General features: G+C 41.9%; 2 protein-coding genes across 4 annotated transcripts in view; one reads left to right on the top strand and one right to left on the bottom strand.

Moving 5' to 3' along the window:
- Window positions 1-15,804, bottom strand: part of clec16a (C-type lectin domain containing 16A) — a 121,727-nt gene extending 105,923 nt beyond the window's left edge. Inside the window, exons 1-2 of the mRNA XM_048609674.1 lie at window positions 15,263-15,804; window positions 9,348-9,476 (exon numbers count right to left, since the gene is read on the bottom strand). Coding sequence (XP_048465631.1) covers window positions 9,348-9,476; window positions 15,263-15,342 — 209 coding nt within the window. The 5' untranslated portion in view covers window positions 15,343-15,804. The remainder of the gene's footprint in view (window positions 1-9,347; window positions 9,477-15,262) is intronic.
- Window positions 15,805-17,009: 1,205 nt separating this feature from the next.
- dexi (Dexi homolog (mouse)) overlaps window positions 17,010-17,642 on the top strand; it is a 5,622-nt gene continuing 4,989 nt past the window's right edge. For 2 of the 3 annotated variants that reach the window (XM_048609380.1, XM_048609379.1), the window contains exon 1: window positions 17,010-17,566. In XM_048609380.1, coding sequence (XP_048465337.1) covers window positions 17,291-17,554 — 264 coding nt within the window. In that variant the 5' untranslated portion in view covers window positions 17,010-17,290 and the 3' untranslated portion in view covers window positions 17,555-17,566. The other variant, XR_007264355.1, reaches the window with a different exon arrangement.

Raw genomic sequence — 17,642 nt, 5'->3', positions numbered from 1 at the left:
CTGCTTTCCTTACAAACTTATCCTTTCCAAATTTTTGAACATAATACCACTTCCCAAATCCATCCCCATTTTCCCAAAAGCCATGTTTGAATCTTTCTAATCAGGTTTCCATCCCTAACACCATAATAACAGTCCTAACCAAAATCACAAATTACATCCAACTGTGACTGTGACCACAATGTACCATCTCCTCCACAGCTTCTCACCCAATTGATCACACAATCCTCCTCCAATATCCATATTATAACGTCCTTCTTAGTGGCTCTGCATAGCCTGGTTCAATTCTTAGTTATCAGATCATGTTCAGAATATCACCAGCATCTGATTCCCTTCCCGCACTGCACCATTATTTTATCATAGGACATCCTCAATAATCCATCATTGATTCCCTCTTATTAATCAAGATGTAGCCCTTTGACAACATAATTCAAAGTTACATAGATCACTTCCTATGTGCATAATGAAGACACTTCGATTCACTTCTCCACCAACTTGTTCAGCCATGATAGATGGATTGTCAGACATTCATAGGTGAGATATTAAAAACTGAGAAGACTGAAGTCCTTTCCTTCAGCACAGACTTTTTTTTCCCCATGTTACCAAGTTCACCTACCTTCCCAGCACCATTTCTAACTGAACTAGAATGCTCACAAGTTACCTCTTTTTCAATCATCCTTGAGCTGAGCTCCCAATCCATACTTTCTCCATTATTAAGAATGGCCACTTTGACTTCTGTTACACAGTCTGATTCTACCCCTACCCTGACACATCTACTGCTGAAAATATCACCAATGCACTTGTCACCTTCATGTATAACTATTCCAATGCACCCCATAATCAGTCTCCCACCCTTCACAATGTACACCTCAACCACACTCTGCTATAGAAGGCCCTATTCACCCACAATGGTTCAGTCAAGGCATCTAATGTCTTAAATTATTTTTCAAATCTGGTCAATTAAAGGGCACTATATAAATGCAAGCTAATATTCTGGTGATGATTAAAAATTAGGAGTCACTGCAGAACAATGTTAACCTGTCAATGGTGTACTGCTAGGCATTTTAGCACCCAGCTGACAAGTGAAAAAAACTGGAATCTCCACTGCAGTAGAAATGGCATGTTATACTTGTCAAAGCTGCAGCGTCTGTGCGTGCCTCTGATTACCCCAATGCACACATCATCTAAAGCACTTGCATAGAAAAGGGTGGTTGTTCGTGAACAGATAGTTTCGTATACAAACTGGAACAATATTTCTCTAACGAGCAACTTCATCCCACACCGCTTCTCCCATTCATTCATAAATGCAGATATCACACTAGACCAACAGTTATTATTCAATCCCAGTTGCCTTTGCAAAGTGATGAACCACCTTCTAGATTTACTGTTATGAAGGAACTTCCAGGATTTTAATCTAGCAATGAAGAAGGAAATTGCTAAATCTGAGCAAGTTGCTTGGAAGGGAACTTGCAGGTGGTCATGTTGCCAGGAGTGTGCTGTCTTTGTCCTTCTAGGTGGTAGAGGCTGCAGCTTTGAAAAGTGTTGTTGAAGGAGCCTCAGCTAGTTGTTGCAGTACAACCTGTAGATTGTACCCAGTGCTATCAGTGTGCACAGAATTACACAGAATTGTTATAGTGCAGAGAGAGGCTGTTTGACCTACCATGTCAGCAGTGGATCAGAGTGAATTTAGTGCCATCGTCCTGTCTTTCCCCGTAATCCAGAATATTGTTCTGTTTTAATAATCATCTAATCCCTTCTTAAATGCCTCAATTGTACCTCCACCACACATCTCAGGAGTGGAATCAAGACTAACTACTCACTCTGAAAAGCTTTTTTTTTTAAAAAAAAATGACATTTGCTTCTTTCGCAAATTACCTTCAATCGGAATCCTCTTATTTGTGACCCTTTTAAGTGAGGGAACAGTTTCTCCCTATTTACTGTGTTTAGTCCCCACACGATTTTGATATTTTCTACCAAAATCACCTCTTAGCATTCTTCTTTTCAAGAACAATTCCAACTTGTCCAATCTTTCCTCATAACTGAAGTGTCTCATCCTTGGAACCATTTCCATAAACCTTTACTGAACTTTCTGCAATGTGTTTATAATCTTGCTAAGGAGGGACATCCTGAATGATACACAATACTCTAGCTGAAGACCAGCTGCTGTTTTATCTAAGTTGAGCATACCTTCCTCTGCTCCTGTACTCCATTCCTGTTAATACAGCCAAGAAAACATTTTATTAACCCATTGCACCGATTTATGCACAGATACACCAAGGTCTCCATTCCTGCACACTCTTTAGGAATACATCCTTTATATTATGTTCTTTCCACTAAAATGTCTCACTTTACACTTCTTCATATTGAATTTAATCTTTCACCGATCTGCCCACTTCACTTACTTTTCAATTTCCTTTGTAGTATACACTACCCTCCTCACAAAACTTGGGGAATTATACATTGCATCATCAGCATATCTACAAATTATTTCCTGCACATCAAGATCCAGGAGATTAATACATAATTAGGAAAAGCAAGGGTCCCAGAACTGAGGGATGTGGAGCTCCAATACAAACCTTCCTCCAGAACAAAAATATCAATTAACCATTACACTTTGTTTTCAACCCCTCAACTAATTTTGCATTCCATGTTTCTATTGCCCAGAAAGAAAAACCTGCAAGACTGGCAAATAATACATCTGACTCATCTTCAAAATGGAGGTCAATACAACCAATACATTCATTTCCAAGTATTACCGTTTATTTACAAAAGTTCTCCCCATCTGGGGTCCCATTTATGCCATAAACTACAAATTTTCTCAAGTCTGTTGTGGGGCACTGTATCAAATGCCTTTCAGAAATCCATGAATATCTAATTCTATCCCACATTTTTTTTCCAGGAAAGTTGTCCATCACTGAAGCTAAATTGACTGGTCTGCAATTGCTAGACTTACCCTTAGTTTTTTGAACAAGACTGTTACAGTTGAAATTCTCCGGCACTCTAGCGCCTCCCCTGAATCTGGGGAAAATTGAAAAGGTTGATTGCTGTCATTCCCACTCTAACTTTCTTCACTATCTTTGAATGTGTCGCACCCAGTTGGGAGGCCTGGCCAATTTTAAAGATTGGCAACATATCCAATACCTTATCTTCAATGTCAAGCCGAACTAATAATGGAGCTTCCTCATCTGTCATCATGGTACAAGCAGAATTACTGATGGTAGAAGAATAAATGATTCATAATGGTTGATTGGGTGCCAGTCAAGTGAGCTGCTTTGTCATGGTATTGAGTTTCCTTGAAGTTATTGGAACAGCAGAATGTATTCCATTACACTCCTGACTTCGGCCTTGTAGGTTCTATAAAGGTTGTGGGGAGTCTACAGGCAAGGTACTCGCAACAGATTATTTAACCTGTGGCTTGCTCATGCAGTCATAATTAGTCCAATTCAGTTTCAGTCCTTTGTGGCTCCCAGAACAACAATGGCAAGGTATTAGATGAGGGTAATGCTATTGAAAGTCAAGGGAACAGAGTGGGTTGTTTTCATTTTATTTTGAATATCGTAAATAGTGTTTACAAATGTTACTCATCAGCCCAAGACTGAATGTTGCCCAGCTTTCTTGTTGTGGGCATGACCACTTCAGTGAATAAAAGGAGTTATGAATGCAATTGAACATCACAACCACCAATGAGCACCTTCCTCCTAAACATTTGGTTGGGAGCAACTGATGACAGCTGGACCTAGGACAATGCTCTGAAGAAATCCTGCAGCAACATCCTAGTGCTAAGATGACTGAACTCAAACAACCAGGTCACCTTTCTTTGTACAAAGATCATAGAATCCCTCCAACGTGTGGAAGCAGGCCATTCAGCCGATCAAGTCCGAAGAGAGCATCCCATCGAGACCCCAGACCCTCCCCCCCGACACCCCATCCCTGTAAGCCTGGCTAATCCACCTAACCCGCCCATCCCTGTACAGTATGGGCAATTTAGCATGGCCAATCCACCTGCTCAGGTCTATGAAGAGTTTTCCATCTATTCTCAGTGACCAGATTTAATAAGACTTCTTGATGCAACACTCGATCAAATGCTACATTGAAATGAAAAGCAATCAGTTAATCACACGTCTCCTGCCTGGAAGTCAGCTCTTTTATCGAGGTTTAGAGCAAGGCTGGAAAGACATCTGGAGATAAGTAATTCCAACTGAACCCAAATAGAGCATCAGATAACAGATGAGTAAATTACACCTGTCATTGCTTTGCTGATGATCGAGAATTGATTTACAGGCTGGGAATTGGGAAAATTGGATTGGTCCTGCTTTTGTGTGTCCAGGACACAGCTGGGCAATTTTCCACTTTGTTGGGAGCATGCTAGTTTTGGAGCTCTTGTAGATTAATGGTAATGTCCCTATCTCTGGGCCAGGAGGCCTGAATTCATGTCCCACCTGCTCTGAAGGGGCGTCATAACATCTCTGAAAGATTACTTAGAAAATAGCTAGATGCTAGTGTTCCAGGTATAGTACAACAGCTAGGCAAGTGGCACAGCAAGTTTTGGTGTGTAAATGTTCAGCACTACAGGCAGGATGCTGTGAATGACCACAGCGGTTGTTTGCATCCAGTGTGCTCAGACGTTTCTTGACATCACGTAGAGTGACATGAATTGCCCACGGCTAACTTATAGGATGGTGTGACTTCAAGAAGTGGTCAAAATGTATCATCCACACAGCACTTCTGACTGAAGCTGGCTTTATGGTTCTGGATAAAGCAAAACTAGTCAGGTATGAATATAGTAATTGACTGATAGAACACATGGTGGTAGCACGCTGAACTCAACGTATTTTTCTTCTCAGGGCAGAGGGAACTATGTATCCATTCAAAACTTTACCAGGGTGTTCAATAAAACTAGGTCAAATTATTAGCAAGCGCTTGATAATCTGATGTCAAAACCTAAGAGACTCTCATCTTCATAGAACCAATAGGATCAATCAAAAATACAATATTCTATGGGTATGATTCACGAGGTGCAACAGGTTAGCAGCACAGTATTGTAACCACATCAAGGGCCACCAGTTTCTGCCCAGAAATTTCATAAAATCACAGAATTTTACAGTACAGAAGGAGCCATTCAACCCATCATGTCTGTACCGGCTCACAAAAGAGATGCCCAGCTAGTCCCATTTTCCAGCCCTATCTCTGTAATCCTTTAAATTAATTACTTTCAAATTGTTACCCAGCTCTCTGTTCAAATCTTGTATGGAATCCACCTCCACCACTCCCCCAGGTAACACATTCTAAATCCTAACAACTGAGTAAGGAAGTTTCCCCTCATCTCACTCCTAGCTCTCTTGCTGACAATCTTGAAATTGAGACCCCTAGTTACTGACATACCAACTAGTGGAAAGAGAAGATCCTTCTTTACCCTGTCAAAATCGTTCATAATTTCAATAAACTCACCTCTTAGTCTTCTCTGCTCCAATTTCACCAATCTTTTCTTGTATCTAAAATCCCTAATTCTTGGTATCATTCTAGTAAACCTTCTTTTAAACTCGCTCCAGAGCTTTAACATCCGTGCTTAAAACGCACCCAGAACTGAACACAATACTCCAACTATGGTCTGACTGATGATCTGTCGAAGTGCAGCAGTACCTCCTAGCTGTTATACTCTATGCCTCTATTTATAAATCCAAGGATCCTATAAGTCTTACCAACTATTTCAACTTGCCTGACCACCTTCAGGGAATCATGCACATGAATGCTAAGGTTGCTCTGCTCTTGTACTCCCCTCAAATCTGCACCATTAACCCTGTATTGTCACTGTTTCTTCTATCAAAATGCAATAGAGTTAAAGAGTCAGAGAAGAACAGCACGGAAACCGTCCCTTCAGTCTAACTTGTCCATGATGACCAGATATCCCAAATTAATCTAGTCCCATTTTCCAGTATTTGGACTGAAACCCTCTAAACCCTTCCTATTCATATCCCCATCCAGATGCCTTTTAAATGCTGTAATTGTACCAGCCTCCACCACTTCCTTTGGCAGTTCATTCCATACATGCATCGCCCTCTGTGTGAAAAAGTTGTCCCTTAGGTCCTTTTTAAACCTTTTCCCTCTCACCTTAAATTTATGCCTTCTAGTTTTCAACTCTCTTACCCTGGGGAAAAGACATTGACTATTCAACATATCCATGCCTCTCAAGATTTTATAAACTTCTAGAAGGTCATCCCTCAGCCTCCGATGCACCAGGGAAAATAGCCCCAGACTATTCAGCCTCTCCTGAAAGCTTAAACCTTCCAGTGCTGGCAACGTCCTTGTAAGCCTTTTCTGAATCCTTTCAAGTTTCACAACATTTTTGCCATAGCAGGGAAATCACAATTGAATGCAGTATTCCAAAAGTGGCCTAACCAATGTCCTGTACAGCTGCAACATGACTTCCCAACTCCCATACTCGATGCACTGACCAAGAAAGGTAAGCATACCAAATGCCGCCTTCACTATCCTGTCTACCTATGACTACTCTTTCAAGGAAAGATGAACCTGCACTCCAAGGTCTCTTTGTTCAGCAATGCTCCTCAGGACCTTACCATTAAGTGTTTAAGTCCTGGCCTGATTTGCCTTACCACAATGCAGCACCTTTCTTTCAATTCCTCTGCATTGAAATTCATCTGCCAGGTGTCTGTCCATTTGGCCAACTTGCCAATGTCCCTCTGAAGTCACTCAGATCATAGAGTCATAAAGACATACAGCACAGAAACAGGACCCTTCAGTCCAACCAGTCCATGATGAACATAATCCCAAACAAAACTACTCCCACCTGCCCGGTCCTGGCCCATATTCCTCCAAACCTTTCCCATTCGTATATCCATCCGAATGTTTCAAACATTGTAATTGTACCCACATCCACCACTTCATCAGGAAGTTCATTCCACATGCAAACCACCCTGTGCAAAATAGTTGCCTCAATTTTTTTTTTTTAAATCTCTCCTCTCACCTTAACAATGTGCCCCCTAGTCTCGAAATTCCCTATCTCAGGGAAAAGACAACTACCATCAACTCTATTAGTTATTTTCAGAAGTTTATAAACTTCTATCAGGTAGCCCCTCAACCTCCTACACTCCAGTGAAAAAAGTCCCAGCCTTTCCTTATAACTCACATCTTCCATATCCGGCAACATTCTGGTAAATCTCTTCTGAACCCTCTCCAGTTTGACAATATCCTTCCCATAAATCGGCGACCAGAACTGGTCACAGTATTCCAGAAGAGGCATCACCATTGTCCTGTTCAACCTCAACATAACATCCCAAATCCTATACTCAAAGGACTGAGTAATAAAGGCAAGTGTGCCAAATGCCTTTTTAAACCATTATGTCTGGGAATTATGTACCTGCACCCCTAGTTTAGTATCATTTGCAAATTTAGAGATTTTGCCCTCAACATTCATCTCCAAATTGTTTACATAAATCAGAAAAAGCAAAAGTCTCAAAACTTATCCCTGGGAACACCACTTGCTCCTCTAACGCTGCCTGGCCTGCTGTGTTCCTCCAGCTCCACACTATGTTATTCCATCTATATCTATTCTTTTTCCTACCTTTTAGCCAACTTCTAATCCATGCTGCCAAGGATCCATCAATCCCAAACATTTCTAATTTGCTAACCAACCCACCGTGCAGCACTGAATCAAATGCTTTCCGAAAGTCCACATATACATCTATCCTGCATCATCTTGTCAAAGAGCTCAACTAAATTTGTCAGACATGTCCAGCCAGCACTGGCTGTTTAGTATCAACCTATTTTTCTCCAAGTGTATATTTACCTTATCCCGCATTATGGCCTGCATCAGTTTTCCCAGTATTGAGGTCAAGCTGACAGGTCTGTAGTTTCACGGGTCATCCTTTGCCCCTTTCTTAAACAGCAGTACCATATTTGCAATCCCCCAAGTTCCCTGGGACTAACCCGGTGTTCAGAGGGGCCTGGAAAGTTTCTGTCAATGGATCTATAATTTGCTCCCTTACCCCTCAGCAATCTAGGATGCTTCCTATCCAGACCTGTGGGCTTCTCTACCTGGAGAGCCGCCAATGTTTTAAGATAAAAATGTGGTGCTATCACTATCCTGCTCAGTTGCTCAACATCTACATTTCAACTAGGTCAGTGTCACCATCTTCTAATTTGGTAAATACAGAAGCAAAACAGTCATTTTGTACCTCTGCCATATTCTTTGCTTCAGTGAGTGGCTTACCCTGCTTGTTCCTTATGAGCCCCACTCTATCCTTTACTATTCTTTTATTATTACTATGTTTGAAGAATACTTTCTACTTGTTTTAGCACAGCCTGCCATCCTTCCCTCATGTTTTCTCATAGCCTTCCTTATTACACCTTTACCCTCAGCCTCATGCACAGGAGTTCTAGTCTTTCCATTAAAGGAATCAAAAAGAATGAGAAAGCTGTGATTTTGAAAACTTGCAGTCTCTAAGTCAGGAGTTCCAATCAGTAGATCGGATCATAGAGTAAGAAATTGGGGTCCCAAGGTCTGATTTGGCAACGGTGTTTCCGCAGCAGAGAACTCAGTTGTCTGTCTTAGATTAACTCAGAGGCCCATTTTAAAGTGCGTGACAATCTGTTTGTGCCAGTGGGTGTAGCATAACTAAAAACTCCGAGGCCCAAACGCAGCCACCAGAGCCTGAAAAATATTGGGCCTGCTTACTCAAGGTGTTTGAAATTGCCACCACCAAGAACCTCTTGCTCTCGGGTGACACCTAGAATTAAAGCATCAATGTAGATTCACAGGTGGAACAGGTCTGCAAAACATTAATCCAAACTCAGTGATTAAAAAATGTTAAGAATCTAAGGAGAGTCTAAACCTTGTGAACATGCTGCCTGCTCATCAGTAAGACTTGCACAAGCAGATTTTCAAGTCTTTTTCCATAGAATCTCTACAGTGTGGAAACAGGGCCTTCAGCCCAACAAGTCCACACCAACCTTCAGAGAATCCCACCCAGACCCATTCCCCAAACCCACCTAATCTACACATCCCTGAACACTATGGACAATTTAGCATGGCCAATCCACCTAGCCTGCACATCGTTGGACTGTGGGAGGAAACCCACGCAGACATGGGGAGAATGTGCAAACTCCACACAGTTGCCCAAGGGGGAAATCGAACTCAGGCCCCTAATGCTGTGAGGCAGCAGTGCTAACCACTGAGCCACCGTGCTGTCCCCTCTATTTAAGCAATAGCTTAGTTGTGAATAATTGCACTGAAATCACAGAGTACATTTCTCAGAGGATAAAATGGATTAATACAGATTTTGTTTCATGATCTTCTTACTCAAAAATAAACATGAACATGAATGATAACTTACTCAAAAACAGAGCTGTCATTTTGATCTCCCCAAATGAGGATTTCTGTAATAGAACGAATGGTCTCCACCAGCAGGTTACGATTACTATCTGTCACAGTTGTGTTCTTTGTTAAGACATGGTACATGTACCTAAGGAAATATTAACATTTAGAATATGAATTAGAATACGATCAACTACAAAACTGCAAAACACCTGCTCATATCCACATGACTCAGGTTCTCAATTTTATAACTGATTGCTGTGAAAGACCTTAATTATAATAGTTTAAATTGAAATACATTGGATTTAGCCATATTTTCAAGCTACAATTAAACTAGTATAGACTACAGTATACATTGCAAAATAGGACCAAACTTTGCAGGGGTAAACCAAGGCAGAAATGTCAGAATTCACCCTCACAATTCCACAAAACCTGACATTAACTTTCTGGAGACTGCTCACATGCAGGAGCAACATGAAAATCCAGAAGTAGTTATTAGCAAGTGTATCTCACTGCTGCTTCAACACTGATCTGCTGAACACTGAAGTCTGAAGGTCACTCAGTTTCTCTTCAACCTCACCTTCAACCTAATCTGGGTTTTACATTAATCTATTTTTCTAGCCAAATCAAAATTAGAAGCCATGCAGGCAATTATATGATTCAGATACAGAAAGCATTAAAGCTATAGCATTTTCCAGTAACCTCAGAGAAATTCCATAAAGAGCCAACGCCCTTCTCCTGATGGGAGTTTAAAATCCGGCACTAAGTAAGAGGGATACCTCGATGTGCAGTAGCAGACAAGATAAGTTGTCAATTGTCATGGAGCATTCTCAGAGACCACAAACGAGGAAATTAAATTACAAATGAAGGGACTCAGTGCTCTTAAATGTTTAAGATAGCTAAATGCGTTTATGATTAGGTTAAGCTCAAATATTTTATTAAAATAAAGAAATCCGATAGTTTTTCAACACAAGTAAGGTGGTGTACTTGTAATTATGAAGCTAATATATTGTTCAAAGACTCAGTTATAGCTTATTAGCAAGTTGTAATAGTTTCACTATTTAAAAAAATGCCTGAAAGTAAGTGCAAAAGTGGTAATTTGCTAAGAGACTGAACTCTGGGAGAACTTGAACAGCCAATCCTTTCAAGGAACATAGGATAAATAACAGGTTGACAACAGAATGCCAACAGTTTTGCAGTTTACTACTGTAAACCCAGGGGCTATTTGTTATAGTATTTACCAAGTTAATTGCAGTGTTTAAAGCCTGCTCAATCCTGCATATTTGCAAAACTTCATGACTGTTATAAAATTTTTTTTTTTTAAAAAACAGGTACAGGGCTGTTCATCAGCATTTCAGCACATATCTCAACCTGTTTTGAAAGATAAGAAATGATAAATCCCAATTACTGGGCAACACGCAGTCATATTGAGTACTCCAATCAAGTTGTCACATTGTAGCCAACAAATATCCACCAGCACCACGAGATGGAAACCAAGTAGTTAACAGTATAATACATATATTTTCTTAAGCAGAAATGAATAGCTTGAACTTCTTAGTTAGCATCACTTCTGCAGGAAGTGTTAAAACAGCACATTAGTTTCCTAACTCTGGGAAGAAAGGACAATTAACATGATACATATAGATGCCTAGCTACAACATGTCTGCTTACTCATCTACTTACTGGCAGCAACAGGGAATTTCCAGTTCAGATCACAGAATGAATACAACTTAATGAAGGAAAATTATTACATTTTAACACTCTGATCTGCAATCATATCACAGACTCAAAGCTGATAATGTTATGCACAAGACGTTACTTTGGAAATGTATTGTGGTATTGTTGAGGCCAAAGAACATTCAAGAAACGGAAATAATGTTTGGCATCAAATTAAAAAGGCAGCATGGTACCCAAACTGCAACTCATGCAAAACACACAGCTGCTGCAGGTCAGAATGCAATTCTACTCTCATTGATAAAGGTGCTGTTACAGAATAAGTTCCACTCCTTCAAATACTCAGAAGTGCAAACTATAATTGTGCAAGCGCTTAATTATACGCGCATCATTCGACCCACTGACTGCAAAATATTTCCACACTGAAAACTTCTGCATTATCAACTCTACTTATGTAGAGCAGAATTGAATTCCTCCTTAAACAGTCAACTCTATTCAGACTGTATTAGTTTTGCTAGAAAAATGCTGCTTGATCAGCATTCAAAACTAAATTTCACTAACTTTTTGTTGAAATGGGATAGCCAATAGTAAAACATTACTGAATTTAGCCTTGCATTTGGAGCAGAACAGAATTTACTAAAGGAAAGAATTGATAAATTATTCTCTGTTCTGAGAACAATGAGCTACTAACCAACTTGTTTAAAATTGCTGCTGGTGTAACTGCAAAAAAAAAAATTAACATGTACAAAAATTGCTTCTGAATTCGCATTAACATCTCAAAAAAAGCGATAGCCATTCTTCTTGATCCCATTTACAAGACTACTCCCTCCACATCTACCAATTACAAACCTGTAATTTAAGGGGAATTTTTAGTGTTCAATAGCCAGCTTTTAACAAGGATGTTTCCTTTCAAGGGAAAGGCGTTGTCCACTTTTGTAGAACAGCACTGAGTACATCCATTCACGAGTGACCTGCCCAAAAGGCAAGCCATTGGCTCATCGCTGACACTTCATTCTGAACTGTTTTCATGACATTTTTTTGGTCAGCAGTGCTTAGCAATTGCCTTCCACTCTGAAACAAGGAAGGAAGCAGGTTCCAGCTCTACCTCAGTCAGAATGGGAATCAAAACCACACCACTGCCATTACTCTGAATCACACACTTGCCACCTACCCAAATGAGCACACACATCCCCCTCTCCAGAGTAGACACTGCTTATATTGTATTGTATTGTATTGAAGTCCATGTATTTATATTACTGGACCTGAAAGCACTCTACGGGCAATTAAGAACTTTTTTGAAGGACAACCATTGCTGTAATGTAGGAATGCAGCCAGCAGCTTGCAGATAGCAAGCAGCAACCTGGTAGGGACCAGATAATCTGTTACCATTACGTGGAGCGAGGGATAAACAATAGCCAGGTTACTGGGGGTAACTCTCCTTTTGTTCAGAATACATCCACCAAGATTACATCTATCCAAGTAAGCAGATAGGGCCTTGGTTTAACAGATCTTCTGAAAGGTAGCACGAACTTACTCTGTCCAAGAAACAATTCCCTTTCAGGACTGTGATGAAAGCACTGCAGTGGAAACTTCTCTATACACCTAAAACATGGGCACCTACACTACTTTAAAAATGACTACAAAACTGCTGAACTAGTTAAATTCTGAATAAACTTTCCTATCAGTTACTACAGAATAATAGTTTGCTTTGTGAAATAATTAAGAATTATGGATGTAAGAAATGCAAAGGTCCTTTTATTGGTATAAGTGAGATTATGATAAACACGATACAATAAAGTATCGAGTAAGCCTCTGAAGTTGTGCACCATCAAGTTTGGCCTAAATGAGCACGGACTGGGATGGAATCAGAAATTTTGCTTAGATCTCAGCTAGATGTCTGCACAGGTTTCTGGTCATCACATTACAGGAAGTGACCACATGACAAAGGGTTAATCTGAAATTTCCACGGCACTGGTGGGATGGCGGTAATGTCACTGGACAAGCATTTCAGAACCTATTGGAACAATGGTTAAAATCCCACCTGCCAGAAGGTCGAGATTTGAAGAACAATCGCAATAACAGAGACCATGAAACTATCAAGTCTTCCTGAGAACGCATCAGGTTCACTAATGTTCTGTGGTGAAGGAAATCTATCAGGTCTAGCTGACATATAACTTCAGATTCGTTGCAATATGTTTGACTCATACCTGCCCTTTGAATTGCCTAGAAAAATTACTCAGTTCAAAGGGAACAAGTGGGGATGGGCAACAAATGCTAGTCTTGTCAGCAATGCCCACATTCCATGAAAAAAAAACACATTTTAAAAAAAAATGTCAGGAATAGAGAATTTTATCCAAGAGGAAAAATTGGATAGGTTAGGAACAGGGCAGGCTTAAGAGAGGCTTAATTGAAGTGTATAAAATGCAAGGGCCTAGAGAGAATGGATAAGGAGGACTTATTTTCCTTTACTTCCTGGTTTTGTGCCTGGCTGGAGAGATTTAGAATAATTGACAGAGGAGAGTCAAAATGTGAAGATCTGAAAGGGTGGTAGAGGCAAAACAAAACCTAGAGGGAGACAGACTTATCATCTGGGGACATGGGTTCGAATCCTACTGTGGTAAATGCTGAGATTGGAACTCAATAATAAAAAAACTAAAAGCACTAATCTATTGGAAACCATTAACTATTGTAGGTTTTCAGGGAAAAAACACTGTCTGGTCACTCTTGACTTTCAAGGAAAGAAGTCAATGACAGTAGCATGAATTAACATGATAAAAACATGAAAAACAAATTTAGTTTCCAATTGACTGTCCAGGGAAAGCAATAAAATTGTTAACAAGGGCACAGGTTTTGGTAGTGACCAGAGAAAACGGCTTATTTCGAAATTAAACCACAGACAATTTCAGCAGACAAGCAGTCTGACACCACAGTGAAATTAGAGTGGTAATTAGAGTGGTGGAGAGGCTGAGGTAGATGTCATCAGCACACATGTAGAACTTGGCACCCACATTTATAAATGATGTTACAAACAGACAACATATAAATAAAGAAATGGAAAATGGCAAGGATAAATTTTATACTTAAACTTGCAGAGGCAGGAAGGAAAGCCATTGTTAGCTGCAAAAGTTACTCATGTCCAAACAAGGTTTTCTACAGTAGCAGATAAAAGAGAAACACCATAGCTCCTGTATCTTTCAGCAGTGAAGCACGCAATATGTTTTACATTCCTATGATAGATTGTATCAATAAATCTGTAGTACTGCAGCAGTGGGCAAACCACACTTACTTAGATTATGTTTCATTCACTGCAATGATTGCAAATGGCTAACCTATTCTTGGACAGCAAACAATTATTTGCATTCAGAGAACTCATCATTTAACTTAGGCCTAACACACAATAATTTGAAACCATTTAAAACTAAAGACAGGGAAATTCAAGTAATGCATTGAAATTTTAAAACAGGAGAATGTAAAACCACCTTTAGTTTAATACTTTTCACTGCATGATTTTGCTAATTAAATGTATGTCTTAGCAGTTAACACAACTGAAAATAGATCTTTTAAGAACTCAGCACATGCCAACAGAAGTGTCACTTTCACTGTATAAGTGAAACTGGATCTAATCATTCATCATAAATGTTATTCAAATTTAAAGTGAGCTCAAAATAAAAACTTGAATATCTGCTTTCACAAAAGATAGTGTGTGATACTGCAATGAAAGTAGTGAATTTCCCTAAAGATTTGCTGGTTCATAGCTTACTTCCTATTATGGCAGGTGTTTAACATCAGAAATGTTTCCATCACATATAACCCATGAAGATATCATAAGAGTTCAAGATGCTGTTTACTCTTAAATCAATTGCGAAAACAACTTACTGATGATGACTGGGACTTAAAGCATTGTATTAAAACAAAATTCAGCCCTTTTCAATCCACTGTCACGCCACCACCACCTCCCATTTCCATAACTACGTCTCCAAAAACTTTTGTGCAGTATATCAATTAAATAAAAGCATGTCGCCCTAGTGCACGTCTAGGTGCCTCATAAACGATGAGTGTTTTGAACTTAATTTGGAGGTAAAAAGGGAAGGGTACAAGTAGGAAGGCCATTGCAAGAGTAAAGTAAACATTTACTATGTCCTTGTGGTAAAAGGCCTGGACCCGAAGGCCTCGTCCATTACAGATATATTACTCTATCCTGTCAGTAACACAGCTCCTGCTGGGGATTTCTCTGGTGACAGTTTTCACACAAACACTCACTTCAGATGCTCCAACGAATGAATGTTTCGAGGGGACTTCCCGGAGCTCCCGCCAACCCAGCTTCTCGAACGGCCAAACATCACTTCTAGACACTTCTTTCCTGCATACTATTTGCGGGACATCAGTAATATGCCAGTGACATTCAAACCTATCACCAACATACTGGCGGAAGCGGAGAGTAGACGCAGTAACGCTCCGGTGTGTGGGGGATGCTGGGGGTTGGAGTACGTTTTCCAGGTCGGAAAAGGGCAACTTAATGGAGTCGCTGTAGAGCAATGACTACAACTCCCAGAGATCCTTGCGAACGGACGGATTTTTCACTTTTCTTATTCCTCCACCTCACGCAGTCACGGTTTAGCCATCACCTGACGATCATGGGAAGGACCTTATCAATTAACGTGAGGTGGCGATTGATGTTATTTTGAAATACATTTTTTGTTTGAGGTCCTGTGGAGCTGCGGTAGGCGATGACGTCTAACTCAGGCGAAAATGCTGCGATTGGCCTGTAAACCATCCCAGCACCAGACAAGCTGTACCCTGAGGGGTGGGGTGGGGAGACGGCGGTGTCGTCGTTTGAGTGACGGATGAACTAGCCATTCAACATGTCGAAACCGCGGGATGGGCGGTGCCGATAGGCGGGATAAAGGTTTTGCGTCGGGCAGATTGACAACGAGACTAGCCATTCAACAAAGGTTTGTGTGGCAAGTGTGTACGTACGTGCATGGGCAGGACAATAGCTGTTGATTGACAGCAGGCCTACCCAATCATAGAAAGAGATATAAGAAGGCGCGGAGTAGGCGGTAGCTATGTGGGCGGTCGATCCGAGGATTGGCAGGGACGTTGTACATGACTGTGTCGTCATTGATGGACGTCGACACAAGCCATTCAATATGGGAAGCGCATGTGGTGTAGGCCGGTTCAGAGCACGCTTGTGGGTGGGGAAACGTCCATTGATTGGCGGCGCGCCTAACCAGTCACAGGAGATCACTGCCGGTACCGGCGTGAATGAGATAAAAACCGAAAGAACTGGGTGGTGTAAATCAGGAACAAAAATAGAAGTTGTTGGAAAAGCTCAGCAGCTCTTCTAGCATCTGTGAGGAAAATCTTTGCGGGTCCAGTGACCCTTCCTCAGTTTTTCTTCACAGATGCTGCCAGACCTGCTGAGCTTTTCCAGCAACTTCTGACGCACCTTCTGATGTCCGGGGATGGGGAAAGGGCGGAGCGAAGGCTCTGCCGTCGTTGATTGACAACGCGATTACTCATTTAGCAAGGAGCCAGGCTCTCCTCACGCGGAGGAAAGAGGTGCCTTCAGTGTGGGAGCCTGTGGGCGGGACGACGGCAGTGCCGTCACGCGATGGGCGCCGTTGGGGGTGGTGTCTGCCCGCCGGAGTGTGCGGGGTAAGGGCTTGCCGGCATATGATCGACGTCGGGATGAGCCACACAGCAAGGTGGGCGGTTGGTAGGCGCAGCCGCATGCACGAGTGGGCGGGTTAAGGGCGCGCCGTCACGTGATGGACAGCGCGTCCAGCCATTCAAGCAAGGGGCCCGGTTGGAGGGGCGGTGTCTGCGTAAAAGGGCGGGATCAGGGCTGTGCCGTCATGTGATGGGCAAGGCTCCTGACCACTCACGACAAGCCGGGCGCGGGAGGGGGCGGTGCGCGGCGGGAGGGGGCGGTGCGCGGCGGGACGGTCGCAATTTTTTTTCTCCCCGTGGTTTGGGAAGGAGGAGCATCCCATGTCGAAGCCGTGAAAGAGGCGGGAAGAGGAGGTAGTTGGGTGGGGGGAGGGGCGCGGTGAATCGAGGCGATGCAGGGCCCAGCGCCTGGCTCCGCTTAAATCAAGGTGCGGGAAGCGCGATAACGCTGTGTCAACAAAACCAAAAGAGAACAAAAAAAAGGGTGAGGGAAAAGAAAGCAGTCTCCGCCCTGAGGCAGAAGCGAACGCCCGAGAAATACAAATGTCGGCGCGGCAGCCAGACGAATCCGCCGCCGTTTTGATGTGCCACCCGCTGCCACCTTGAGAGAAGCCTATGACCATTTATGCTGACCTCGATTCGGTTGAGTCGCTGTTGGATGAGCTGCCCTATATGTTTTACGTGGGATTGTTTTTTGTGAACGTGCTGATCCTGTACTATGCCTTCCTGATGGAGTACATCCTCCTTAACGTGGGCATCGTCTTCCTCCCGGACGACTTCGACCAGGCTCTCGTCGACCTCGGAGTGCTCTCGGATCCCGCGTCGGTCACCTACGACACCGACCCCGAGCTGGATGTATTCGACGGCTACTTTGACTAAAAGCAATAAAAGGTGGAAAAAACACACACACTCACATTGCTTTGTGAAATTTAATGTTTTATCCCTTCTCTGTCTCCCCCCCCCCCCC

The sequence above is a fragment of the Rhincodon typus genome, chromosome 21 (genome assembly GCF_021869965.1).
Source record: "Rhincodon typus isolate 14 chromosome 21, sRhiTyp1.1, whole genome shotgun sequence".
Classification (NCBI taxonomy): Eukaryota; Metazoa; Chordata; class Chondrichthyes; order Orectolobiformes; family Rhincodontidae; genus Rhincodon; species Rhincodon typus.
Note: the sequence above shows the minus strand (reverse complement) of the source record. Positions and strands in the feature narration are given on the sequence as shown.